The 22,193-nt window shown below is 38.4% G+C and overlaps 4 protein-coding genes across 53 annotated transcripts in view; 2 read left to right on the top strand and 2 right to left on the bottom strand.

Moving 5' to 3' along the window:
* The window catches only part of LOC103481688 (ankyrin-3-like), a 136,536-nt gene extending 134,602 nt beyond the window's left edge, over window positions 1–1,934 (top strand). For all 50 annotated transcript variants that reach the window (XM_081600279.1, XM_081600275.1, XM_081600294.1 and 47 more), the window contains one exon: window positions 414–1,934. The gene's annotated coding sequence lies outside the window, so the exon portion shown is untranslated. The remainder of the gene's footprint in view (window positions 1–413) is intronic.
* Window positions 1,935–4,663: 2,729 nt separating this feature from the next.
* g6pc1a.2 (glucose-6-phosphatase catalytic subunit 1a, tandem duplicate 2) lies at window positions 4,664–7,570 on the bottom strand. Its single transcript, XM_008437377.3, has 5 exons — window positions 7,233–7,570; window positions 7,027–7,136; window positions 6,186–6,288; window positions 5,705–5,820; window positions 4,664–5,610 (listed from the first exon to the last, which is right to left on the bottom strand). Exons 1-5 carry the CDS (start codon window positions 7,463–7,465, stop codon window positions 5,108–5,110), a joined length of 1,065 nt encoding a protein of 354 aa, XP_008435599.1. The 5' UTR covers window positions 7,466–7,570; the 3' UTR covers window positions 4,664–5,107.
* Window positions 7,571–7,708: 138 nt separating this feature from the next.
* On the top strand, window positions 7,709–12,656 carry LOC103481694 (glucose-6-phosphatase catalytic subunit 1-like). The gene is made up of 5 exons (XM_008437378.3): window positions 7,709–9,230; window positions 9,339–9,448; window positions 10,133–10,238; window positions 10,333–10,448; window positions 10,590–12,656. Exons 1-5 carry the CDS (start codon window positions 8,878–8,880, stop codon window positions 11,093–11,095), a joined length of 1,191 nt encoding a protein of 396 aa, XP_008435600.2. The 5' UTR covers window positions 7,709–8,877; the 3' UTR covers window positions 11,096–12,656.
* A 3,890-nt stretch (window positions 12,657–16,546) lies between these two features.
* On the bottom strand, window positions 16,547–21,813 carry psme3 (proteasome activator subunit 3). Its single transcript, XM_008437379.3, has 10 exons — window positions 21,634–21,813; window positions 20,702–20,734; window positions 20,568–20,630; window positions 19,211–19,315; window positions 19,077–19,125; window positions 18,877–18,995; window positions 17,734–17,870; window positions 17,592–17,646; window positions 17,337–17,423; window positions 16,547–17,231 (listed from the first exon to the last, which is right to left on the bottom strand). The coding sequence occupies exons 1-10, from the start codon at window positions 21,673–21,675 to the stop codon at window positions 17,151–17,153; spliced, it is 771 nt and encodes a 256-aa protein (XP_008435601.1). The 5' UTR covers window positions 21,676–21,813; the 3' UTR covers window positions 16,547–17,150.
* Window positions 21,814–22,193: the final 380 nt, after the last annotated feature.

The following is a 22,193-nucleotide window of genomic DNA, read 5'->3' on the forward strand; positions in this document are numbered from 1 at the left end:
TTTTTTTTACGTTTGTCTAAATTTTTGCTACATAGGTCATGTCCAGTTAGATTGACTGGAGAGTACATGTCAATGTTCAAGTCTTTCTTAACCGTTCTTTCGTAGTGCCGGCTTTATGCTGGACTGATGCGATTTCTGAAGGAAATTTGGTTGTACTTGAGTAAAAAGGACGACGACAAATGTAAAAAAAAAAAAACTCAATTAAATTTTGCTCATATATTTTTCTTCACCTTCAAAATTCAAAGTTTGTGCTTGTAAAAATCACCAAATGTATAAAAAGCTCAAAGGTCATGAATATTTTTTGGGGGAAAACACTAGTTTCACCTGAGAAAATAAAACTAACATTTCTCAATAACTTTTTTTTTTTTACATTTTTTGCTTCAAAGTGTAAATCGTTGCCTTCTACCCTCCAGGTTTTTAAGTCACTCACGGCGACGCCACTCTTGGAAAAAAAACATCTGAACCGGAGTCCACAGTGAAGAAGATCGGGTCGGGACGTGTCAAGTCAACCAAACTGTTTTAGAAGCACTCACCTACAGCGCATGGTTTACAGCAAGACGACGTTACTTTTCCTTGATTTCGCATGAGCATGTCACCGAACTCACTCGCTGTCAGAAAACAGAAAAAAAGAAAAAAAAAGAAAGGAAAAACCAAACAAATCGGAGGGGACACGCATGGACGTGAGCGGGGAACTTTAGCTCATCAGCGGCGAATGAACTGCATCTGCAGCCAAATAAAAAAAAAAAAAAACCTGCTGACAGAACAGACTCCACTCTCTGACACTCGCCTTTTTCTTTTCTTTTTTTTTTCTTTTTTCTCCCCTCCTGAATCTGAAACAGCAGCACTGGAGTGTACCACATGGTTCGTTTTTTTTTAAAATAAACTCTAACAGCAAAGGGGGGGGGGGCGGGGGGGCGATTTTGTTGTATATAGTTGACACTGTATAAAAACAACAACAAAATAAATAGTAGCTTCACAGATTGTTTATGCACTGATTTGAGCTGATGAGGCTTTGCAGAGTCTGTGCACTTGACTGTGTGACTTGATTTGCTCTTCCTGAATCATGAAAAAATAAAAGGAGCAAAAAAAAAAGCTGTATGAGAACGAGGAACGAATGCAGGAAAAAAAAGGAGGAAAAAAAAAACTGCTTAATTTTACACATTGGATGGCCGAACAGCTACTCTGCTGTGGAACGTTCTCCAGAGAAATTATATTTTGCTGCATGTTGTGTCACTTTATTTTTAATGTTTTCTTTCCTTTCTTCTAATTTTAAAGCACTGTAATACAGTTAGTGGGGGTTTGACAGAACTTCTTTATCTGTTTAGGCTCATAATAACACAAAGGTTTATCATCCGTGGCAGTCTTTGATTTAGTTAATCACACGCCACATTTAAGTTGTCGGACAGTAAATCTTCGCTCTTCTGATCTAACAAAAAGGACGGGCGGTTTTGTCAGATGTAACCTGCAGGCTGGAATATTAGTTCTAATCTGCTGCCAGCCCTGGGGGCGTGTGTGTGTGTGTGTGTGTGTGTCATAAATCTTTACTCCCAACATGCATACTATGGCTTTTCTGTCTACTGGTGTTTTTAAAAAGGGGGACTGTTTTTATGTTAGGTTTTTACAACTTTCATCTTATTTAACTGTTATTTACATGATCTGATTTTTTAGCGTCAATCACCAAAACCGTAACTGGTACCAACAGCTGGAATCACACTAATCACACTCGTGACTTCACGCTGGTGAAAATGTTAAGTCTCTTTTACTGTAAATCTACTTTTCCTGTGTTTCTGTTTCTTTTTCATACGAATCTACCCCACGCATTCACTGAAAATAAATCTGGTACCGACATGTATGACGAACCAACATAGCCAATCCTGGATGATTAATTATTTAAGCAAAAAAATAAAAAAAATAAACTGTGTTTTAACCTATAATCACTTTGTGTCACTGTGTTTCTTCTGCTTCGAACATAATATAAAACATGTATATTGCCTTTTTTTAAGTTGCATTATTTCTAGATAGAATGATGTCGCAACCTCATTAGACGCACTTTTTAAGACGGGGAAAACCAGTGAGATTTGACCGTCAGTGTGGTCAGAGAACAGGCTGTACTACTGCAGCGGAAGCCAACAGCAACGGATTGGAATAGATCACAGACTCATGAGAGACTGTGGGAGAGCGCCGCTCTATCCGGAGAGAACCCATGCAAGCAAACTGAACTCTCAACAAAAAAAGGTTCTGGTCCAGCAGGGATGTGTGGACTCGGGACCTTTTTTTTATAGTTGATAAATCTTCTGACAAGCTTTTTGGACCACGTCTAATGCAGATCCAAAATAGCTCTGCTTAAGAATGACAAAGTTAAACCCATGTCCAGACTGCCTCCAGCCTGCTCGGCAAAAACAAACTTTATTTTTCTCACTAGCATTTACCAAGAACTGCACAATCATTTCACCACACCGCTCAGTTTACATGTGGACAAAAAACACGTTGCAGAAATTAAACAGAAGGATGTTTGCACTTTTAGCAGCGGGTTTGATTGTTGGACTTTGGGAAAGCCAGTTGGAGGAGCAGGTATGGTTGTATAAGTCCAGAAACTGGTCTGCATCCCCAAAGTTTTTAACAAAATCTGGAGAAAATTGTGGCGTTACCTTGACTTTTAGTGTACATACATTGTTTTCCTTGTGGAGGCGGTGGATGATGCTAAATTATTTCCTCATTAATTGGTTGAAGGTATCTAGGACAACCTAAGAAGATTTATTCCTGTTCTGCACATCTAGAAACTGAAACTGTTGCCAATTTTCTTTTTAAATTGGTAGAAGCAGCTGTGCATTTTGATTGTAGGGCTTTCCAAACATTGCCTTTCGATCATGAATATGCTCTAAAGTAAACCATTCCATTGTAGCTCTGATTGTATGTTTAGGGTTGGTCTCATACTATTAGGTGAACCTCCACCCAAGTCTTTTGCAGTATCTAACTGGTTTTCTCCTGGTATTGTTCTGTGTTTCGCTCCATCCATCTTTGCCTCAACTCTGATCAGCTTCCCTGGCCCTCCTGAAGAACAGGATCCAACAGCCCTGATGCTGCCACCTTTTCTGAGGTGAACAGCCATTGTTCAAGGTGTGCAGATTTATGCAGCAGTTTTTGAAAACCATCTATCATTTTTTCTTCCACTCTACTGTTTTGCACCTCGTTTTGCACAGGTTTGTGTTTTATCCGTTTAAAACCTAACAAGACACACTGGCATTTGACAAACAAAAAACATAATCCCTAAATGTCTGTTTTTCATCTGGGTCTCTTAACTAAGTACCTTCTTGATAAATTATACCTGAAATACAAACATCTTAATGCAAGTGAGATCTTGAAGATGTTAAGCTCTGCATAAAAACCTTTAAATATATATATATATATATATATATATATATATATATATATATATATATATATATATATATATATATCTTGCAGTTCATAGTGAAAATTACATTTTAGGTCAAAAACTGTGTCATAAGTCGTTTGACACGGAAGCCTGTCCCAATTTGAAGTTCACAAGCACAAATATTGAATGTTCAGCTTGCACCACAGCCTGCATGTGTACAAACCAGTGTTGAGACAGAAGCGTGACGTGTGGTTCCACGTCATCTCCGCTACTCGGGCTGAAGACTCTGGTGCTTAGTTATCGATTTACTCTCCTAGAAACGTTTTTCTGTCTTTATAGGTTTTTCAGAAGGTAAACTAGAACGCAGTGTTTTCTGGCGGTGGGCTGTTCAGCTGTGTCAGCATTTGTACGTCCTCCAGCGTGATGTGATTTTGTTCCCTGAAACACATTAGTCTACAAAAAACTGAAAACAGCTGGAGTTATTCATTGTACTTTGGTTAAAAAATATATATATATATACTTGAAGAAAAGAAATCCCCTGGTACTGTTGTGGTAACTCGTATGATGAAAGGAACATATATTTTTTGTTTATTAAGTGCCATTTGTATGTGCAGATTACCTTGCTGAAGGTAATCTGTTATTCATATATAAAAAAAACACAAAGATATATTTTACTGGGATTTTATGCAACATGCCAACACAAGTAATGTTTCACTATAAAGTGGAAGAAAAATTATTAATGTATACAAATTTGTATTCAGCACCCTTTGCTATAACACCCATCCCACCAATTCCCTTTACAAGTCACATTATTAGCAAAAAAATCCACTTCTGTGCAATTCAAACCCAGTCTAAATATAGTTACACGGTTGCTGTGTAATTTGCCAGACTTCAACTGTGATGCATTTTTTATCTTTTTTTGTCCGTACGGTACACTGATTGTTGTCTAAATTTTGTATTTTTTCATTAGATTTTCACACATTTTCCAAAAATGCTGAGCTTCTTCTTTTTCAGGCTGTTCATCTGGATCCGAAATGCCTCGACTTTTCACACGCCTGTTCATTGTACCCCAGCTGGAACAGGGAGTTTTCCCTTAGTTAAAAATAAAAAAGCAAAAGTAAACTCATCATGCGCTTTACAACTAATTGTAAAACCCAGGAGATTGATTTGTCCGTGGATAGGATTTAATTTATGAGATTTAAAAACCAGCACCCAGCCAATCACCACAGGGTTGTGTAACTGTCGAAATAAGAATCAAGTCAAAGCTTTTTTTTTTCCCCAAGTCAGAACTTTTTCTTTTTTTTATTTAAAAAATATTCTTAACATTTCAAAAACACATTGAAAAATACAATAGTTTCATAACAGAAATAGCATATCAAAGGTTAGGAGCAAACATTCAAGAGTCACTCATTTCCCATCAGAACTCTGAAACAACTGCAATAATCATGTTTTCTTATCTTTACTACAGTTCTTCGTAAGCGCCGCTAAGAATCCTGGATAGTGCTTTCTATTATTGTTTCAGTGTTCAGAGTTTCTATGTCTAAATGACACAAAAATGTGGTTTCTCATCATTCGTCTCAAGCTCTTTCCTGAGTCAAAACAGTCTTTTAAATCTTTTAAATGCAAAAAGCACCAAAGGAAAGGCTATTATTATTATTTTTGTGTTATTACTAATGTTCGCAGTCTCTCTGCACTTGCATTGCTTTGGTCTTCACAACCCGGTGTTGTTGCTCACATCCCCTTTTTGCTGTGCTGGCTTAGAGCTCTGTTTACGCAGTACGGGATGATGCTGACGGTCACCAGGGGAACGGTTGCGCTCTTGCAGAAGGAGAGCAGGTAGAAGAGGGCTGCAGTGTGCGTGGGAGGCTTGAAGGAGTCAAACAGGTGCAGCAGGAACAGAGAGCTGAGGATGCATCCCGCTCTGGCTGACGCACTGCTGCTCTTTTTGGTCTCGGTGTACAGCGGAGAATGCAGGCCCAGGCCGAGGCCGAACAGCGTGCCCATGTTGCGCAGAAGGCTGGCGAAGGGCGTGGAGTCCAGGTGGACCCACTCTGGTCTGACACACCACTTCTGGGCTTTCTCTAGGGTCCACAGGAGGTCCACACCCACGGCCTTGAGTAGCACGTAGAAGCCCACGGCGAAGCTCGTCAGGAAGAGCGTTGTGTAGAAGTACTTCTTCATGCTGGCGTTGTAGATCCACTGAGTTCTGTTGAAGGCCTCGGCCACAATCATACCTGGAAGCATTAAAGCGCATTTAACTATTAGGCTTGACTGCAAGTGACTATCTCTTTAAGGTCCTGAAAGGTTGTACGCAAGTTCTCCACTGACCTGTTATGACTCCAGCAACGACCTGGTGGGGGAAGTGAGCAGCAATGAAAACCCTGGACAGGCAGACACACACCTGGACTCCCCAAAAGACGGACCACAGAAGAGCCTTCAGATACCTGCAAAACAACAACAACAACAACAAAATCAGACAACTTAATTCAGGTAGTTGTTTTTTGCTTTGCCCCAAATATCAGCACTCCAGATTAAAATCAGCCAACGGAACCTTTTAATGCAATATAAGAATTAATCCTTTTATCCTTTCCATATCACCAGTAATTTATCTGCCTGAAAGTAAAAACAACCCCAGGAATAACACCCAGCAGAAGTCAATGATCAACTACAGGTAGAACAGATAGTGTGTCCTGAATGATAACCTCCTGATAGAGGAAAGTGGAAAACAACTCAGACGTAATGGGAAGGAAAAGGGGGGATAAGCTAAAATAGCTAGATTTTTTAAATTTTTGTTTATTTTGTCACTTACCAATTTGTGTTTGATGATTTCTTGCTTGTCAGAATGGCGAGGATGGAAGTCACGAGGGTGTAGTAGACTCCTGCAGCTCCCATAGCGTGTCCGGAGGGACTGCCTGGATTTGCAAAGACAGAAAGCAAATATTAAAGCTACAAAACACTCCAGCTCACAGAAAGCTGCCATTTTTCAATGCTAATAATTGAGCTATTGAAAAAAACGAAATGTCGTTGTGTTGACTCCGCTGTATTTGTTCACACTCTTTTGTTGATTTGTGATATGCATCGTTACTGTCTCATCTTTCTTCTAAAAACCAGAATAAAAATATACGTTCCGCAACAAAAAAAGAAAAGTCAAGAAAGAGGGAAAAATGAAATGTAAACTACGCCGGATCTTAATATTGTTCTCTGTGATGTTTTACAGAGACATCACAGATGTATAAGACAAACTATATTTGTCTTATAGTTGTTTTATTTTTGTTCTTTGTTTTACATGCTTGCACAGCACTTTGGTCAGTGTTGCTATGTCGTATTTTAAATGCTTTAAAAATAAGGTGGCATAGCAGTGGCATGGTAATCAGTAACGCAGCCTATTAATTTTTACTTTGCAAAATAACTATTGCTAAATTACTACTGATAAATTAAACGTTCATGAATAAGCACAAAAAAGCTACTTTAAAGAATTGGCAACAAAAAGGTGTGAAATATGCAATTAAACTGCTGCAAAACACCTGAATAAATAAATAAATAAATTAATAATAATAATAATAATAATAATAATAATAATAATAATAATAATAATAATAATAATCAATTGTACATCAGAACGTAAATGTGTGTTCAGTAGCATCCCTCACCTGGTCCGGTCTCACAGGTCATTGGATACTGTTCAATGTGAGGACGGTCAGCGTCTGTATAATAAGCCGTCTCGTGGACCCACCAGTACGGCCTCTCTCCAAACAGAACCCTGTTGAGTGGAGAAGGAACACAAACTGTGTTGGAAGCCATAGGGGGAAAAAATGTAAACATAGTTTTGCTAAGTTCAGATGAGCATTCAACTCACCATTTAAACACCAAGTTCAGCCAGTCTCCGATAACAGCCACCCAAATGAGCTTGATGCCGACTGAGGGCCGCAGGTGGAACCACAGCGGGAAGAAGATGAAGAAGGTGTTCCTGAGGTCTGCCGCCCAGGACACCCAGAGAAACAGGCCCTGGGCGTCCTTGTAGTTGGTCTGCAGGTACCGGGTGCTGCTCACCCCAAAACCTTCCACGGCATCCATGATATCAGTGAGCATGTTTAGCAGCCTGCGGGAAGCAGAAAGGTTTCAGCCTGCTGAGTCGTGAGTGAGTTGGTTCAAAAAGAGCAAAGGACTGTTGCTATCAGTGACACAGCTGGTTGGTTTTATACCCGGGGACCCACTGCCCAAACGCATGCTCACTCTGATCTTTGGACCTTACACATGTGTAATAAAGCACCGGGAGTTTGGGAGGTTCGTCACACAAACAACTTGATGAGATAAAGGGAAAACAAAGGGACAATTGGAGTATCTCCCACTGAGTCACAGTACGTCAGCTCAAAGAAGAGGTCAAAAACCTGTGACCTCTAGGAGGATTGATAATGGCACTTTGCCGAACTTCTGTCTTTATGTGTAATCAAGTCCAACTTTTGCTTTTCATAATTCTTGAGTTATGTAATTGCTCTTTTGATGATTTGGGTGAATGGTTTTGAGATGGAGCAACCCGTTTGTGGATTGCATAAGAAGATCAAAGATTAAGCGATTGGCTTTGAGCTGAGCAGAAGAGGAGGGAACACTTGAAGATCAAACTGAACAGATGACATCAGGTTATGCATGAGAGTCCAGATAAATGGGGATATTTAATAAAATGACCTATATAGTGGGTTCATCATTAAAATTAAAAACTTTACATGTTTTCTTTCTAAGATAAACATGAACCGGAAATGATCTGCTATCTTCTACTGACTCGGCATATTAGTGACTTTAGAGCTTTTGACCTCAGCGCTAATTTTGTCACGGTAGACTATAGTGGTCTTGTTTCACTGGTAAACATATTTACTTGGGCAAGTCCCTCAGAGTAGACCAAGAATTTGTTGTAGGGACATTATATCAAATCTGGCATTTGAATGCTTTGAGACCCTCTAGAATCTGACTGGAGGATGCATGAGCACCGTTCAAGCATTGGGTGCATATATTATACTATTACTTGGACATATTTTTCAAAAGGACCACACATCTGACTTTAAAATCCTCTTCTTTTTTTTCACTGATTTTATGTCTAATTCACAGGCTGTTTGTTTCTATGTAAAGTCTAAAACATAGTTTATTCAGGAACTTTATGGTAAACTAAATACCTCTACACATTGGGATCTCTTCAATGCTAGACATTTAAAAATATGTACCAATTTTAATTCACCTGCTATTAAATCTGTCTGGACAGATGTTTTTTTTTGTATAAAAGTCATTTTATTATTTTAAAATATTCAATGAGTTGTACAGAACTTTGGTGAATTGGCTTTATTTCATAATAAGCTTTACAAATACATTTGATACTCGACCACTGGGAGCAACTGGTCTCTTTATTGATGGATTTTAACAGAAAGGGCCCCAGGAGGGGTGTAAAGGTTAAGGAACTGCCTGTCTGTACTGTCCCAAAGGTAAACAAATCCGCTAGCCTTGAGTAAAGTCCAATGGGGGTTCGCGCAGAGAACGAGCAGACAGGACATTCTGAGAGGGAGCTTTGCAGAAAGTGGTCCTTGCACGTAAGACAAAAGGAGACCAGATTGCAGCTACCGCTCGAGGTCCGAGGTCTGAGTTGCGGTATCATGGATATCCTTCACAGCTGGGGGGTTGAGCTGACCAGTCATCTGCAGACCAGATACAGCAAGTACGAGGGTCTGTTTAGCCTCGCCTCCGCCGTGGCCGATCTGCACACCACGTTCTTCTGCCTGTTTCCCGTGTGGTTCTACATGCGCAGGGACACAGGGGTCAGGCTAATCTGGGTGGCTGTCATTGGAGACTGGCTCAATTTAGTCCTGAAATGGTAAATAAACTTCCTTTTTTTTAAAATAAATAAATTAAATAAAATACAAGAGTCCTGTAAGTGCACATTAATAGCATACTGAGTGATTGAAACGATTTTTTAATGCAGGGTTCTTTCTGGAGAGAGGCCCTACTGGTGGGTTCATGAGACCCAGTTTTACGGGGCAGGAAAGGCCCCATCGCTGCAGCAGTTTCCTATCACATGTGAAACTGGACCAGGTAAGATTCAGGACAGACCTGCTGGTCACAGGATGTCTGTCTTGTTCTCAAGAATCAAGAAGTGATTGATTTCATTAGTCTAGCACAGTGAACTTCAAGTCTGTTTAATATCTATGTAAATCATTGACAGAAGGTGACTGTATCTTCTGGTTTCCAGTCAATGGATATAATATGGAAGGTTTATGAATGAATTCTCAACTTCCATGCCTTTTTGTCCACTTGTACTGTTTTTTTTATCTTTACTAGAGGGTAGTGTAACATCTTGTGTAGTACTGAGATTAATTTGAATGATATAAGAATGATTATGGCAAAACAGAAGTCCACCTTGTTATACAAGACTACTTGTTGTGTCTACTTGTGTCTTTTTCCCCCCATTTCCATAAAAATAAAAAATAAACAGCAAAATAGAGAAGACGATTGAGAACAGTGTTGCAGCGAACATTTGCAGAGATATGTCAAAACGTTCCACTTACAATAGTAGGATTATCACCAAAAGACCACAGACATAACTGGTGCATCTCACAGTAATTTGTGCATTTAGAAGAATGCATTGGGAATAAAAGTGAATACTTAAAAGAATACTTCTAAAATGACAGTTTTTGGTTTCTTTGAAATGTATTCATGTCTACACAGTAGATGAAATATAGCAACATATATATAACAATATTTTATTTCATATTCCAGGAAGCCCTTCGGGTCATGCTATGGGTGTAGCTGGTGTCTGGTATGTGATGGTCACCGCTATGCTTTCAATTGCAAAAGAAAAGCAATGCCCCTCTGTATTATACAGGTGAGTCTCTGAGTAATGCATTGGTGTATTTCTTCAACGCTCTGTCTCTTGAGAATGTTCTGGTGTTCCTGATCCTGTATTATTATCCCATTAGCTTGCTGCAGATCAGCTTATGGACCTTAATGGTTGTGGTGGTGCTGATCGTCTGCATGTCCAGGGTTTTCATGGCGGCTCACTTCCCACATCAAGTTATTGAGGGGGTCTTCACAGGTACGATGACAGTCTGAAAAATTCAAGACATCATCAGTATTACTAGGATAAAACGGGTGTAAATCTTTTGGTCTTAAAAGAACATTCACTACGTTTTATAGAAACCTTATGCTAAGACCCCGCCTCTTATTTATTCTGCAGGCATAGTGGTTGCTGGTATGGTTTCCAAGAAGAAGTGGATTTACAGAGCCAGCATGAGCAAATACCTCCTCATCACCCTCTTCTTGACTTTCTTCGCTATTGGCTTCTACCTGCTGCTTAAAATTGTCGGCGTGGACCTGCTTTGGACCCTGGACAAAGCCCAGAAATGGTGCATCAAGCCAGAGTGGATCCATCTGGACACCACGCCCTTCGCCAGCCTCCTACGTAACATGGGTAGTCTGTTTGGTCTTGGACTGGGACTGCACTCTCCCTTCTACCATGGCATCAAGAAGAACGCAAATGCTGGTTTCAAGATGGGGTGCATTATGATCGCCTTGTTCTTGCTTCATCTCTTGGATGGATGGACGTTTTCCCCAGACAACCACATGACTTTCTATATCCTATCTTTTGGTAAGAGTGCTTTTGCACTTTTAATCCCAACCACTTTAATTCCTTGGGCTCTTTGTAGGATTTGCAAAGGAATGGAGTTGGATAAGAACTTGTGATTTATATCTTATTATGTGTTTCAATTCAACTAGTGGTTTTAGTTGTTCCTTATTCGAAAGAAAACTGGGGAAACTAGCACCAGTCACTAATTGGTGAGTTACTTAAACTGTGCTGGTGAAAAAAAATAGGAGCCAGCTTGTTTTATTCTAGTTGAAAAGATGCCCTTATAGAGGCATGAGCTTAATTATCTTTGAAATACTTTCCTTAGTCCTTTCATGACAAAACAAGAATAGCACTTGAGGTATAAGCTTTTCAGCATATTGATTAAAATGTCCCAACCAAAATTTGACCATCTCTGTGCCTGTCTCCTCGCTCTCCACTCATTAGGAGAAATTTCACAAAATTTCCCTGATAAGCTGAGCTAAAATGTAAATTATCAAGCCTAGTTTGTGTCAATGTGTTGTTGAGGTAATATCTTCAACAGTTTATTTAGCAGTCCAAAAACAACCTCGAGATTTGCTTCACAGATTGTGAAGATGTTCTAAAGCGTTAACATGACAAACATAGCAAATTATTTGCAGAAGATAAGCTTTTATTGTAATGAGTTAGTTAAAACATCAATAGTCTTTTTACAGTTGATAATATACACTTTTTTGTAAATGTTTACCAAGGAAGATGGTCTAATTGTTTTTGCTAAACATAATTAAGGGACACTAATAATTTAAGAGTTAGAGTCAATTTTTCTTTCTGACGATGGCTAGAAAAAGGGTTTTGTCAATCGAGGTCATGTCTCAATACGTCACTTAAAAGAGAGTCAGCGGTAGTTTATTTGTTATTTGTTTTCATTTTCATTCGAGTTTGTATTTCAGGCAATTTTACAAGTCGCCAGAATTAGCAAAGTTTAACGGTTTAATTTGACAACTCTGTTGGTATCGGGGAAAGGAAAACAGTTTGCTTTAAGTATGTTTATTTGTTCATCAAAAAGTTACAAACAACAAATCAGCAGCTTTTTGTAGTGAGCAATTGTACACATTTGTTCGTGAAAAAAATACTTTGAAATTTCAGTGGAGGAGAGCTTACAAATACCCTAACAAGCAAAAGTAGGAGCTATAACTTAATTAGCTTGGAATGTGAAAAGGGCTATAAACAGATCAATTTATGTTACATCTTTAGCCACAGAAAGTGACGTGTAGAGAAGCAGTTCCCTATCACAAGCCATTTGCTGAGCGAATCTTAATGCATGCTTACCCATTTTATGCTGACTTTCTACAACAACTGAATTCCTTTTATATCTCACACAAAAAGTCCAGATTTCAATCTGCGATTTAATGAATTATGTGCTTTTTCTACAATAATAGCAATGACTAAAATGTTTTTGGGGATGACAGACATATTGCTTCGTGTAACGATTTGAACTCTTTGCTTTGGTCATTAATACTGACATCAAGAGGTAAGATATATTGATGGTCTTAGAAGAGATGTTGGAGAGATATTATGTTTTATAGATCTTATGTACTATACTTTTATAATGTGCAGTCTCATTGATTCTAGTTTGTGCATTTTCCAATTTTGTCGCATGTCATTGTCATCAACATGTAATAAAAGTCTGTCGTTGTTTAACAGATTGTACCTTCGGATTCATTTTTATAAGCCACATTTGTACAACTTTGTATGAATTTAGAAAGAAGATTCTTTTAAAAGGGGGAATTAAGTATTAGTGGTTGATTAGCTTAGCTTAGAAGTCTACTAAAGCCTTGTCAAGCCGTTAGCTGCGAAACTCACCTGTTACATTAATAGACTTCACTATTTTTAATACATTTACAAAGCAGAGTTTTTAATTGATTAGTTTTAAAGGTCGGGTAACTGAAAACTCCTGAAATGTCTCCGAAGCATATACAAAATAGAAATGATGGCAACAACAATGAATGATGGAGAGCTTTAAAAATAAATCAGTGCCTCAGAATATCCATTTGCACAAAGAGTTCTCCCCCGTCTAAAAATGGCCATGGCTGCACCGACAGTTTTCTCCAAATGTTTCAGACTAACACAGAGTAATTCCCTGGTCGGAACAACCATTAACCATTAACCAGAGCATGCTCCCTCCACCCTGCAATCGCACATAGTGATTCTGCCTTTCACCACAGCCACGCACTCTCAAGACAGGCGGCAGGTCAAGGGGCAGAAAGTGTTGTCTGCCTGGGGGAAAGCAAGGCAGACAACGCGTGTGTCACCTAATACTTGGCACTCAGTAACCGACATTGTTCAGGTGACACACTCAAGGTTCTAAAATCAGCATGATTGTAAGGGTCACTATCACTGCAGGACACCTTTGTTCTGCAACGTCGCTGCCTGCTATGTTCTTTAATCTGCTGCTGAGTTGCAGGTCATTAAAGACAAAGTTGCACTGATTAGACATGTAATAATCCTCATTCATAATAGGAAAATATGAATGAAGATAACCACACATTGTATTGATAACGCTGAACTTGTTGCGCCACTGAGTCTTAAATTTAAGACAAGCAGTTTGAATGCACAGTTTACACTTGCAACTGCCATTTAAAAATGGTTTAAAAAGATGCCCATAGTTAAAAATAATTTTTTTGTTCAATAATATTTACACAAGTCCCATTGATTTATTATATTAGGTTTTGGTTTTTTAAGGTGAAATAATCTATATGTTATACGGTACTAAAAATCACAACACGGGGGAAAAAAAATAAAAAATTGTAATGTAAAAGGATTGTTTAAACCATCCACAACTTAAATGTATTTAAAATATGAGAAACTGATACAAGCTTGAATTTAATGTGAATTTTCTCCAACCCAGCCAGACTCAAAACTTTACATACAGGATCAGATAAATGTACTCATCTGGTGGCAAGTTAGGTATGAGTAAAATGCTTGCATATTTCTAGGTGATTATTTGAACTACGGCATTATGATCATCATTAGTCCATGTAAACTTGTCAATGTAAATGTAAAAAAACACAGTTTTTAAATGTTTCTGCATGTAGGTGTTGTGCTCACCTGAGCACAGTGAATAATAGGATGAGAAACCAAGAACAAACATAAAATCCCAGATTTTCTGTAGGAACATCATATCTAATTAAAAAAAAAAAAAAAATCTCTTGCAGTTATTTCCGGCACTTATCTTGAAACTTTATGGTGCAACTCTACATTCATGTGAGCTTGGTGGTGGTGCGGGGAATCGTCAGGGACAGACATCACAACTGCGTCAGAGAATTTGAGCAACTGTTTGCATCGATTTACATTTGTATCAGTCAGGTCGACTGAGCTGTTTTTCTGTTACACTGTCCTGGTCTATCTTATCTCTACAGTCAGTTCAGAGAAAAAAAAGAAGAAAAAAAAAGAAAAAGAAACTAAACAAATATGAGCTCCAGCTGGAGAGCAAATTTACAACACAGTGTGCCTCACACGGTGAAATTTGGACAGGCTGATGCCGGATTTAGGACTGTGCACAGAGGCACAGTTGTTTGCAGTAAGAAGCTCCTGGCTTTGAATACGTGCTTTGGGATTTTCCCCATGCATATGTGAGTTTCTTCAATGTACCCCAGCTTACTTCAGGAGTCCAAAACAATGCATGTCAGGTTAAATAGTCTCTTCAAGTTGACCTTAGGTGATGTGTGCTTACACGATTATTTGTCTTTGAGTTACCTTGTGTGGATGGACTGGTGACCTGTTCAAGGTGAAGCACAGTTGGGTAAAAAAAACAACCAAGGAAGGTTGTATGGAAAGTCTAGGAATGTATGGAAAGATGAGTGGGAAAAAAAATGTGGTAGAAAAAAGATGCAGCAAGCAACAGAGCGCAGCCTTTTGAGGATTGTGAAGCAAATTCCATTCAAGGACTTGGAGGAGCTTCATGCGGTGTTGACTGGTGTTTGAGTCAAAGCTTCAAGAGCCAACACATAAAGAACAGGCTGTTAGAGGAGTGGAGTGAAGGTTCCCCACAGTTGGTGATGATTCACCGACTTGTGAATCATCACCGAAATCAGAGCAGAAAGAGCCCCAACCAAGAATTCAGTCCATGGAGTCATACTTCTCAGCTGGCCCAAAAACTCTTAGATAAAAATATTATTTTAGTGGTCTTGTGTGATATTTAGCTTTTCTGAGAAACTGACTTCTGGGTTTCCACCAGCTGCAGCAAAATCAGTACAAATGTTTCACTTCGTGGAAAAACAAATCTAATAATTAATTAGCATAGTACAGTGGTTCCCAAACTTTTTCTACTGGGCCCCCCCAGTGGTTTCCAAACATCCCCACCCCCCCCCCCTATGATTACAAATAGCTGTCTAGTTGAACGACATGTGTGAGCAGAGGGCCGGGGGGATTCTTAGAGATTCCCTGTCTCTAAGAACAGGGGGGGTAAACTTGTTTGACTGTACGTATGACTGTACGTAGCTAAACATAGACAATCAGTAGCCTACAGGCTACTTGTTAAGCTTAAGGTGATGTATTGATATTAGCTAGTCATCTTTTAGCTAACATTACCTGCATCCAGCAGCTTTACTCAACTCAGTCGGTTAGTTTGGGAGAAAAACTATAAAAAGTTCTTCGCGTGTTGCTGGTTTGCTGCCATGATTCTAACACACCTGCGTAGCTCCACACAGCAGCAGCAGTTGGTGAGCGCGAGCGTCGTAGCGCTCATGTTGCGTTTAAAGGGGGCTCGGAAAAACAGGTTACCACATGTTAACAACGGATTAAACAGTTTTAACTGCTGATCAAAGTGACAGAGGACATAGATATGCGAAATGTGGAAGCCCCTACTGTATCAAATTGACATAGGAGAGTTGGCCATTCTAAGGTAAAAAAAAAAACCCCAGCGCATACAGCGTTCATGTTTTTTTTTTTTTTTTTTTATCCAGACGGCTTCCCGCGTCCCCTCTGCAATGGCACGACGCCCCCTTACGCCCCCCACAGTTTGGGAACCTCTGGCATAGTAGGTATTCAAATTTATTCAGATGCACCCTGTATAAATTTAAAATGAGTATGTGAATATGAATATTTTGATAAGATATAGTCTGAAAAAAAACAGAGACTGGAAACAAAAGGATGAATGTGTGGATGGACAGATCAACGGACAGTAGACAATGAGATAAATGGCCATTTACCTCACGGGAGGAAGTTCAAGTTATTTCAATTATGTTCAAATATTTTCACAAGCCATTCCATCTTATACGTTTAACACGAAGAATACTAACTTGTTTCATTTCTACTATGGATGTTTGGGTTGAACACTCTGTTAAGGGTAAGTACACTGAATGTTGGCAACTGTTTAAAACATTAACATTTTTAAACAAAGAAATCTCATGAACATTAAATGCATTTACAGTGGCCCCTACAGGTCAAATAGAACCACTGCCTGCTTTCTAACAGATCAGTGATGAACTTCATATAAATTCTCAGCTTTTATTAAATATATATGTATGCAATATATGCAAGAAGCTACTCTGCCCTCCTGCCCCCACACAATTAAAATAGATTCCAAGACATCTTATAAAAACGCATTTTATTCAATAGCATCAATGCTCCATAATGAGAGACGGCCTTGGTGACTTAAGCATTTTCACTGAAAACCATTAAGCCCATCGATCTAAAACTTATTCTAATTTTTCCCATCACAACTACAGGGTATAATGTATAACATTCAGAGCAACAAAAAAACAAAAACAAAAATACAGCTTATGTATTGCATTTACTATATATGATCAATCTTTAGATCCTGCAGGGGACCAAAAAAAAAAGCCACAAAGCACTGCTGAGTATTTGAGAGCTACAAACGAAATTTCACAAGGTTCTGAAGACAACATGTTTAATTAAAATTGAAAAACATTGCTTTACAATTAATTTCCTCATTTTCTGAGAGAATTTTAAGGGTTTAAAACAAACGAACCAAAGGGAAAAAAATAAAATAAAATTACAATTGAAAAAAAAAAAAAAAAAAAAAAAAGTGAGAGCATGTGTCCATCTACAATGCTATGAATTCAATAGAGGGCTTGGATGATTGTGTTGAAGTTGATGAATGTCTAGTCGTCCTGCAGACAAACCAGTACAAGATGAGGACCAGAGGTGGAGGCTGAGATGGCTGGATGAATATCAGTACAATGCGTCGGTGTTGCTGCTTCGAGGCCTCTTGATCTTCTCAATGTTCTTCAGGATCATGTCGTGTAACGTCACCTTTAGAGGAAGCAGACCAAAAAAAATTTAGAAATAAAGAAATATTCCGCCAGGTTAAAGGAGAATAATTGAGGTATAAATGGATGCTGATGAAACAAAACGTACATATTGGTTTCTGAGTTCTGAAACTATGATCTTCAGACTGATGTACTCCTTCTCGTCAATTTCCGTAACTGTACGCCGATAGTCCTCCTGATTTATAGACAGAAATAAAAAATACATTTGTTTTTCTTTTTCCATTGACATTCAAATAAACTAAAGTTTTACTTTAACTCCGCAGCCTTACATTATTTTATACGATCTAAGCAAAGAGGAATCACATTTAATGAATTGATTTTTTCCACGACGACATTTACTTACCACATGCGGATATTTAGCTATTTTAGAAACCAGCTTTGCCCTTGTGATGTAGTATCTGGAGAGAGAGAAATCACAAGCGTCATGACATCAGATACTCACTGGATCCTATTTATAAGGCAGCATGTTTGGAAGACGTGCAAACCTTGATATCTGGTCGAGATAAGACGCCGCCTCCCCTTCAACGGTTCTGAGTTCAGCTACCGTCTCCTCCTGGATTGACACGCCGAAGTTGTTTCCGTCCTCTATCCTGGGGATGAGGAGCTGAACCCACATTTTCACCTACAGAGGGAGAAAAACAACAGTGTGGGATGTTACCAATGGTAAAGTGTCAGCTGGATATTTGGAGGAACTTGGAGAAAGACCGATCCTTAACATTTTCTGTGAAGTAAAATGAGTATTTTTATTTTTTTTATTTGTAGGAATAACTGGGATTTTAGTGTGTTTATCAAACAGACATTAACATCCAATTTTAGAAGAAGGCACAGCACAGCAGGTTAACTTCAGAGGCAACATTGCAAGTACAGCAATGTTAGCACCCTCTGCTGACTTTCATAGGTAATGCAAGCAAATTGTAATAATTCAAATGGTTTTATTTCCTAAATAGTTTTCTTACTGGAATATTATAACTATAAATCCAATACATTGTAAATGTATTTATTTTGAATTTTGAAAATGCATTAATACATTTAAGTAATAATGTAATGATTTAATGTTGAAAAATGCCCCCCTTTTCCTCAAAAGTGTGGAGGGGCCTTCAGTAGGCCAGTCTACTACGGTTATAGTTAAAGGTGATCTGAAGTCCATTTGCTGTGCAGGTTAACAGTTGTCAGGGTGTATTTGGTGAGACACAGTAACAGAATAATTTGCTTCATGAAATGGTGAAATAAATGCAAAATTAAACATTTGAACGTGGACATGAATATCAACTTTTAGTAACACTCCAGTATCCACGCAAAATGTTATATCCATTTCCAGTTTTATTCATATTATGATATGGAAGAGTGGACGTTTTGGCCAATGAATTTTTAATAAACAAATGATGATACTGTAAAAACATCTGAGTCAACATTAAATCATTTCTTCATCACATGAAACAAATCTGTGCACCTTTTTTTTTTCTACATCTGTAACATTGTGCCTCGTTTTCTCTAAAGCAGTGTGCGAGTCAGTGTGGTTAGGTAAGCTATTCAATGTTTTAGTAAATCTTTGCAAATTTATACTTGAAGCAACTTTAATATTGATACATTTCTCCCTAAAGAAAACAACCAGGATGTTGCAGACTTACTGTGTTGCATTTCTCTATGAGTGTCCTGATCTCTGGCTTGACCTTTTCGATGAGCTCAACAAGGTTTCCATTGCACTTCATCATCCCACCCGGCATGACGAAGACCTTCGTGCCGGTCACTGGAAGACGAGAAGTGATTATTAAACGATCAACACGCACGCCAGACAGGACGTACGAGAGGCCGTTTACGCAGAACTCACCCATGGCGTCTTCGCCTCCGTCTTCCAGTTTTCGTTTCTTGGCATTTTGCTGAAACAGACAGAGCCGGATTAAAAGCTGCTCACGCTACGGTTCCCCGGGGCGCCTGCTGAGGAAGCGGAGCTCCGCGACTCACCCCTTCCAGCCCGTCGTGGAGGTTCGAGATCAGGATGGGGTCCGGCACGGTCAGGTTGATCTCCGAGTGAATCTCTTTCAGCTCACTGATGTTTATGCTGGGGTCCTGAGAAGTTTAAAGCAGGTTTGTATGAATACGGTGTTACAGTGATAGAGCTCGGCAACATAAGAATAGTTTTGCAACCATGTGCAATTAAGCAGAAAAAATATGAGTCCTAAATACAAAATGTGTCAATTTATTGAATATACCTATAATAATAATAATAAATAAATAAAAAAAACCTTCAATAGAAAAACAACAGAATTTCACAAAAGCTTAGTGCAATAAAATGTGAGAATTTTTTTTTTGGTCATGCTAACAGAATTATAATCAGTTATAAGAATTGTTCTCTTAATTTAATTTCTTAGTTTGTGTTTATATAGGTACTTTGTTGGTTATTTTAAAAGATAAAAAAGAAGATATCAGGGATCATATCACATTTATCTCAAATAATTTTTCTACAACCCAGCACAGTGGGTCACCCAGTGGGCACAAAGTTCATGAAAACTCTGCAAGCCAGGAGGCCATTTATTTATTACTCTTAACACTATGCAACAATTCATGTACAATTAATAGGAGTCACAAAGGAAACTGAGGTAATATTACTATTTCCACTCAAGTCATTTAAGCAGCTTCTTTACAAATAAAGCAAAGTATTCCAATTGTTTTGTCTCTAAAGAGGTGAAACGCTTAGCTTTTTTAAAAAAAAAAAATTTTTATTGAAGGTTAATTCCCTTTTCTCTAGATCAATAGATGGCACACTGCCAACACTTCACCCTGCTCCAGGCTGATAAGTGGAACTCCTCCTTTAGTGGAGTGTTATGTTCTGGGCTCGTTTCTGCTAGCTGGGTGATCAAAAGCACAGTAACATTCCGAGTCCCAAAACTTGTGTTTTTTCACCAATTTTCACTCTGATGAGGCATTTGTTTATCACATTACCAAAAAAAAAAAAAAAAAAAAAAAAAATTAAATTCCTAAATTAATTTTATGCGATTTAGAATATGGATTTTTGGAGATAATTTGCACAAAAATGGAGATGATCTCAAAAACGTTAAGTTTGCAAAGCCTTTCATCATAACCAGTAATCAAGTATGAAATCGGCAAATGTTTTTACCGTCATCTTCCTGGAAAGCCCTAATTCTCCCCCAACAACATCACCTTTTATTTTGTATGAAAATGTCCCACTGTAGCTTGTCAGTTTTAAATAGCTTTTGTTGGTGCTAAACGTTAAAGCTAATGAGGTAAAATTATGGTGTAAATCCTTCTACAAAAAAAAAAAAAAAAAAAAACACAAACAAAAAAAATAACACCGACTCACTTTGAGGAAGTGATCAAGTTCCAGTAACTTCTTGGGGAAAAAATTCGCAACTAAGTCCTCTGCCTGGAAGAAGGAAACATTTTTAGAGGAAAATCCTTTTAAAACTGGACATCGTATACGGGACTGTCACTTACTTCTGCTGTGATACGTTCCCTGAAAGCATCAACCTGCAAACAACAAGATTGGTGATTAACACTGAAACTGAAATCACTGAAAATTTTATTGAACCTTGCAAAAATGGTAATAGGCTGCAAAGATATTTGACCAGGTTAGCGTCTGTTCTGATCAGACAGTCACTAGTTACTTAAAAGAGTCTCATCACTGCCGTTTTTTTAAAGGGAGGTTTGGGAAACAAGTTCTCTTTATTTTGGTTCCATCTCCTGCAGAATTTTAGTAAGTTTGTAGAAATTTATAAGAGTGAAAACGTCAAGTGAAGGGGTTTACAATATGGGTTGTCAAACAAAAAAAATTGCCAGCAAAATATACAATCCAATTGGTAAAATTTAATTGATTTTACCAATTAGATTTTAGATTTTATAAATTAACAGAAGGTAAGATTTACCAAAAATTTATTTTGGGAGTTTTTCCTAAGCAACCTATTCCTTATTTTATGTGGAAATACCACCGTTTGGTAGAAAATATTAATTAACTTCAGAAACAATAAATTCACAGCTTTCTCTATTATGGGGCCTGAACAAAAGGGAAACATCTGCTTAAATGAAGTCAAAGCCGGTGAACACCGGTATTACCATGGCTCGTTCACTTAGCCCAACCGAGGCCTCCTTAAGCGCATGTGCTCTCCCTGCTGCGTCTAACTCGTACATAATGCGCTATAGAGGAACCCACGCCTCATTTTACCGGAATATTACCGTCAAAGTCAACCAGAACCCGTTTAATCGCTTCCACGAGTGGATTACAGCCGGACTGAAACACGCCGGCTAGCCGCCGTTATCTGCCATCAGCCTAGCACACATTATGAACCCAGCGCGGCTAACATGACGCTACTGAACACCGATAACACGTCGGAGAGCTATTGACGGGACTTCCGACGAGGTTTGAATCTCACCTTGGTTTTAATTTCACTGTCCACCTTGAGGAGTGAAGACATCTTCTGTGATCAAGCAAGAGAGTAAAGATTGTCTCACTGGCATCAAATTCTCTTGCTAAATGTGTGGCTTCTTTTACTTTTCAGCCACACTCTTTGTCTCTTTCTCTTTGGGTTTATCGGCGCATTACAAACCCATCTCAGTGTGGATATCGCCCCCTACCATGATAACTATGAACGACAGGGTGTCAAAATTCCCTAGCCCCTCATGTCTTTATTTGTTCTTAATGACTCGGCTGGTTAAGTTAAGGTTAAATAAAAATCCCTTGCATGGCCGAAATTTTGAACAATTCTATTATCACCTATTATCTATTAGATAAACAATCTATTATCACCAATCACAATTATTGGTGAGTGATGCTATATCATAATTTTTCATTGTTTTACTTTCATTTCAGAATTGGACAAAAACAATCTCTCTCTTTTTTAAGTAATAATAATAAAATAAATAAATAAAAAAAAAAAACTTTACAGCCCTTTTGTAACCAAAACAAGTTCTTGGTATGACAAACCTTTAGATT

The sequence above is a fragment of the Poecilia reticulata genome, chromosome 19 (genome assembly GCF_904066995.2).
Source record: "Poecilia reticulata chromosome 19, P_reticulata-male-v2, whole genome shotgun sequence".
NCBI lineage: Eukaryota > Metazoa > Chordata > Actinopteri > Cyprinodontiformes > Poeciliidae > Poecilia > Poecilia reticulata.

Bases quoted from the DNA above. Each gene is read 5' to 3' on its own strand.
- g6pc1a.2 (XM_008437377.3), bottom strand. From the start codon at position 7,465: ATGCTCACTGATATCATGGATGCCGTGGAAGGTTTTGGGGTGAGCAGC. The intron at 5,821-6,185 runs GTAAGTGACAAA...GTTGTTTTGCAG, and splicing joins AAATCATCAAACACAAATTG to GTATCTGAAGGCTCTTCTGT. The intron at 5,611-5,704 runs GTCAGTGGAGAA...TAATGCTTCCAG, and splicing joins CGTTGCTGGAGTCATAACAG to GTATGATTGTGGCCGAGGCC.
- LOC103481694 (XM_008437378.3), top strand. From the start codon at position 8,878: ATGGGGGTTCGCGCAGAGAACGAGCAGACAGGACATTCTGAGAGGGAG. The intron at 9,449-10,132 runs GTAAGATTCAGG...TTCATATTCCAG, and splicing joins CACATGTGAAACTGGACCAG to GAAGCCCTTCGGGTCATGCT. The intron at 10,449-10,589 runs GTACGATGACAG...TTTATTCTGCAG, and splicing joins TATTGAGGGGGTCTTCACAG to GCATAGTGGTTGCTGGTATG.
- psme3 (XM_008437379.3), bottom strand. From the start codon at position 21,675: ATGTCTTCACTCCTCAAGGTGGACAGTGAAATTAAAACCAAG. The intron at 19,316-20,567 runs GTGAGTCGGTGT...TAAACTTCTCAG, and splicing joins AACTTGATCACTTCCTCAAA to GACCCCAGCATAAACATCAG. The intron at 17,647-17,733 runs GTTTGCACGTCT...CTCTCTCTCCAG, and splicing joins TATCTCGACCAGATATCAAG to ATACTACATCACAAGGGCAA.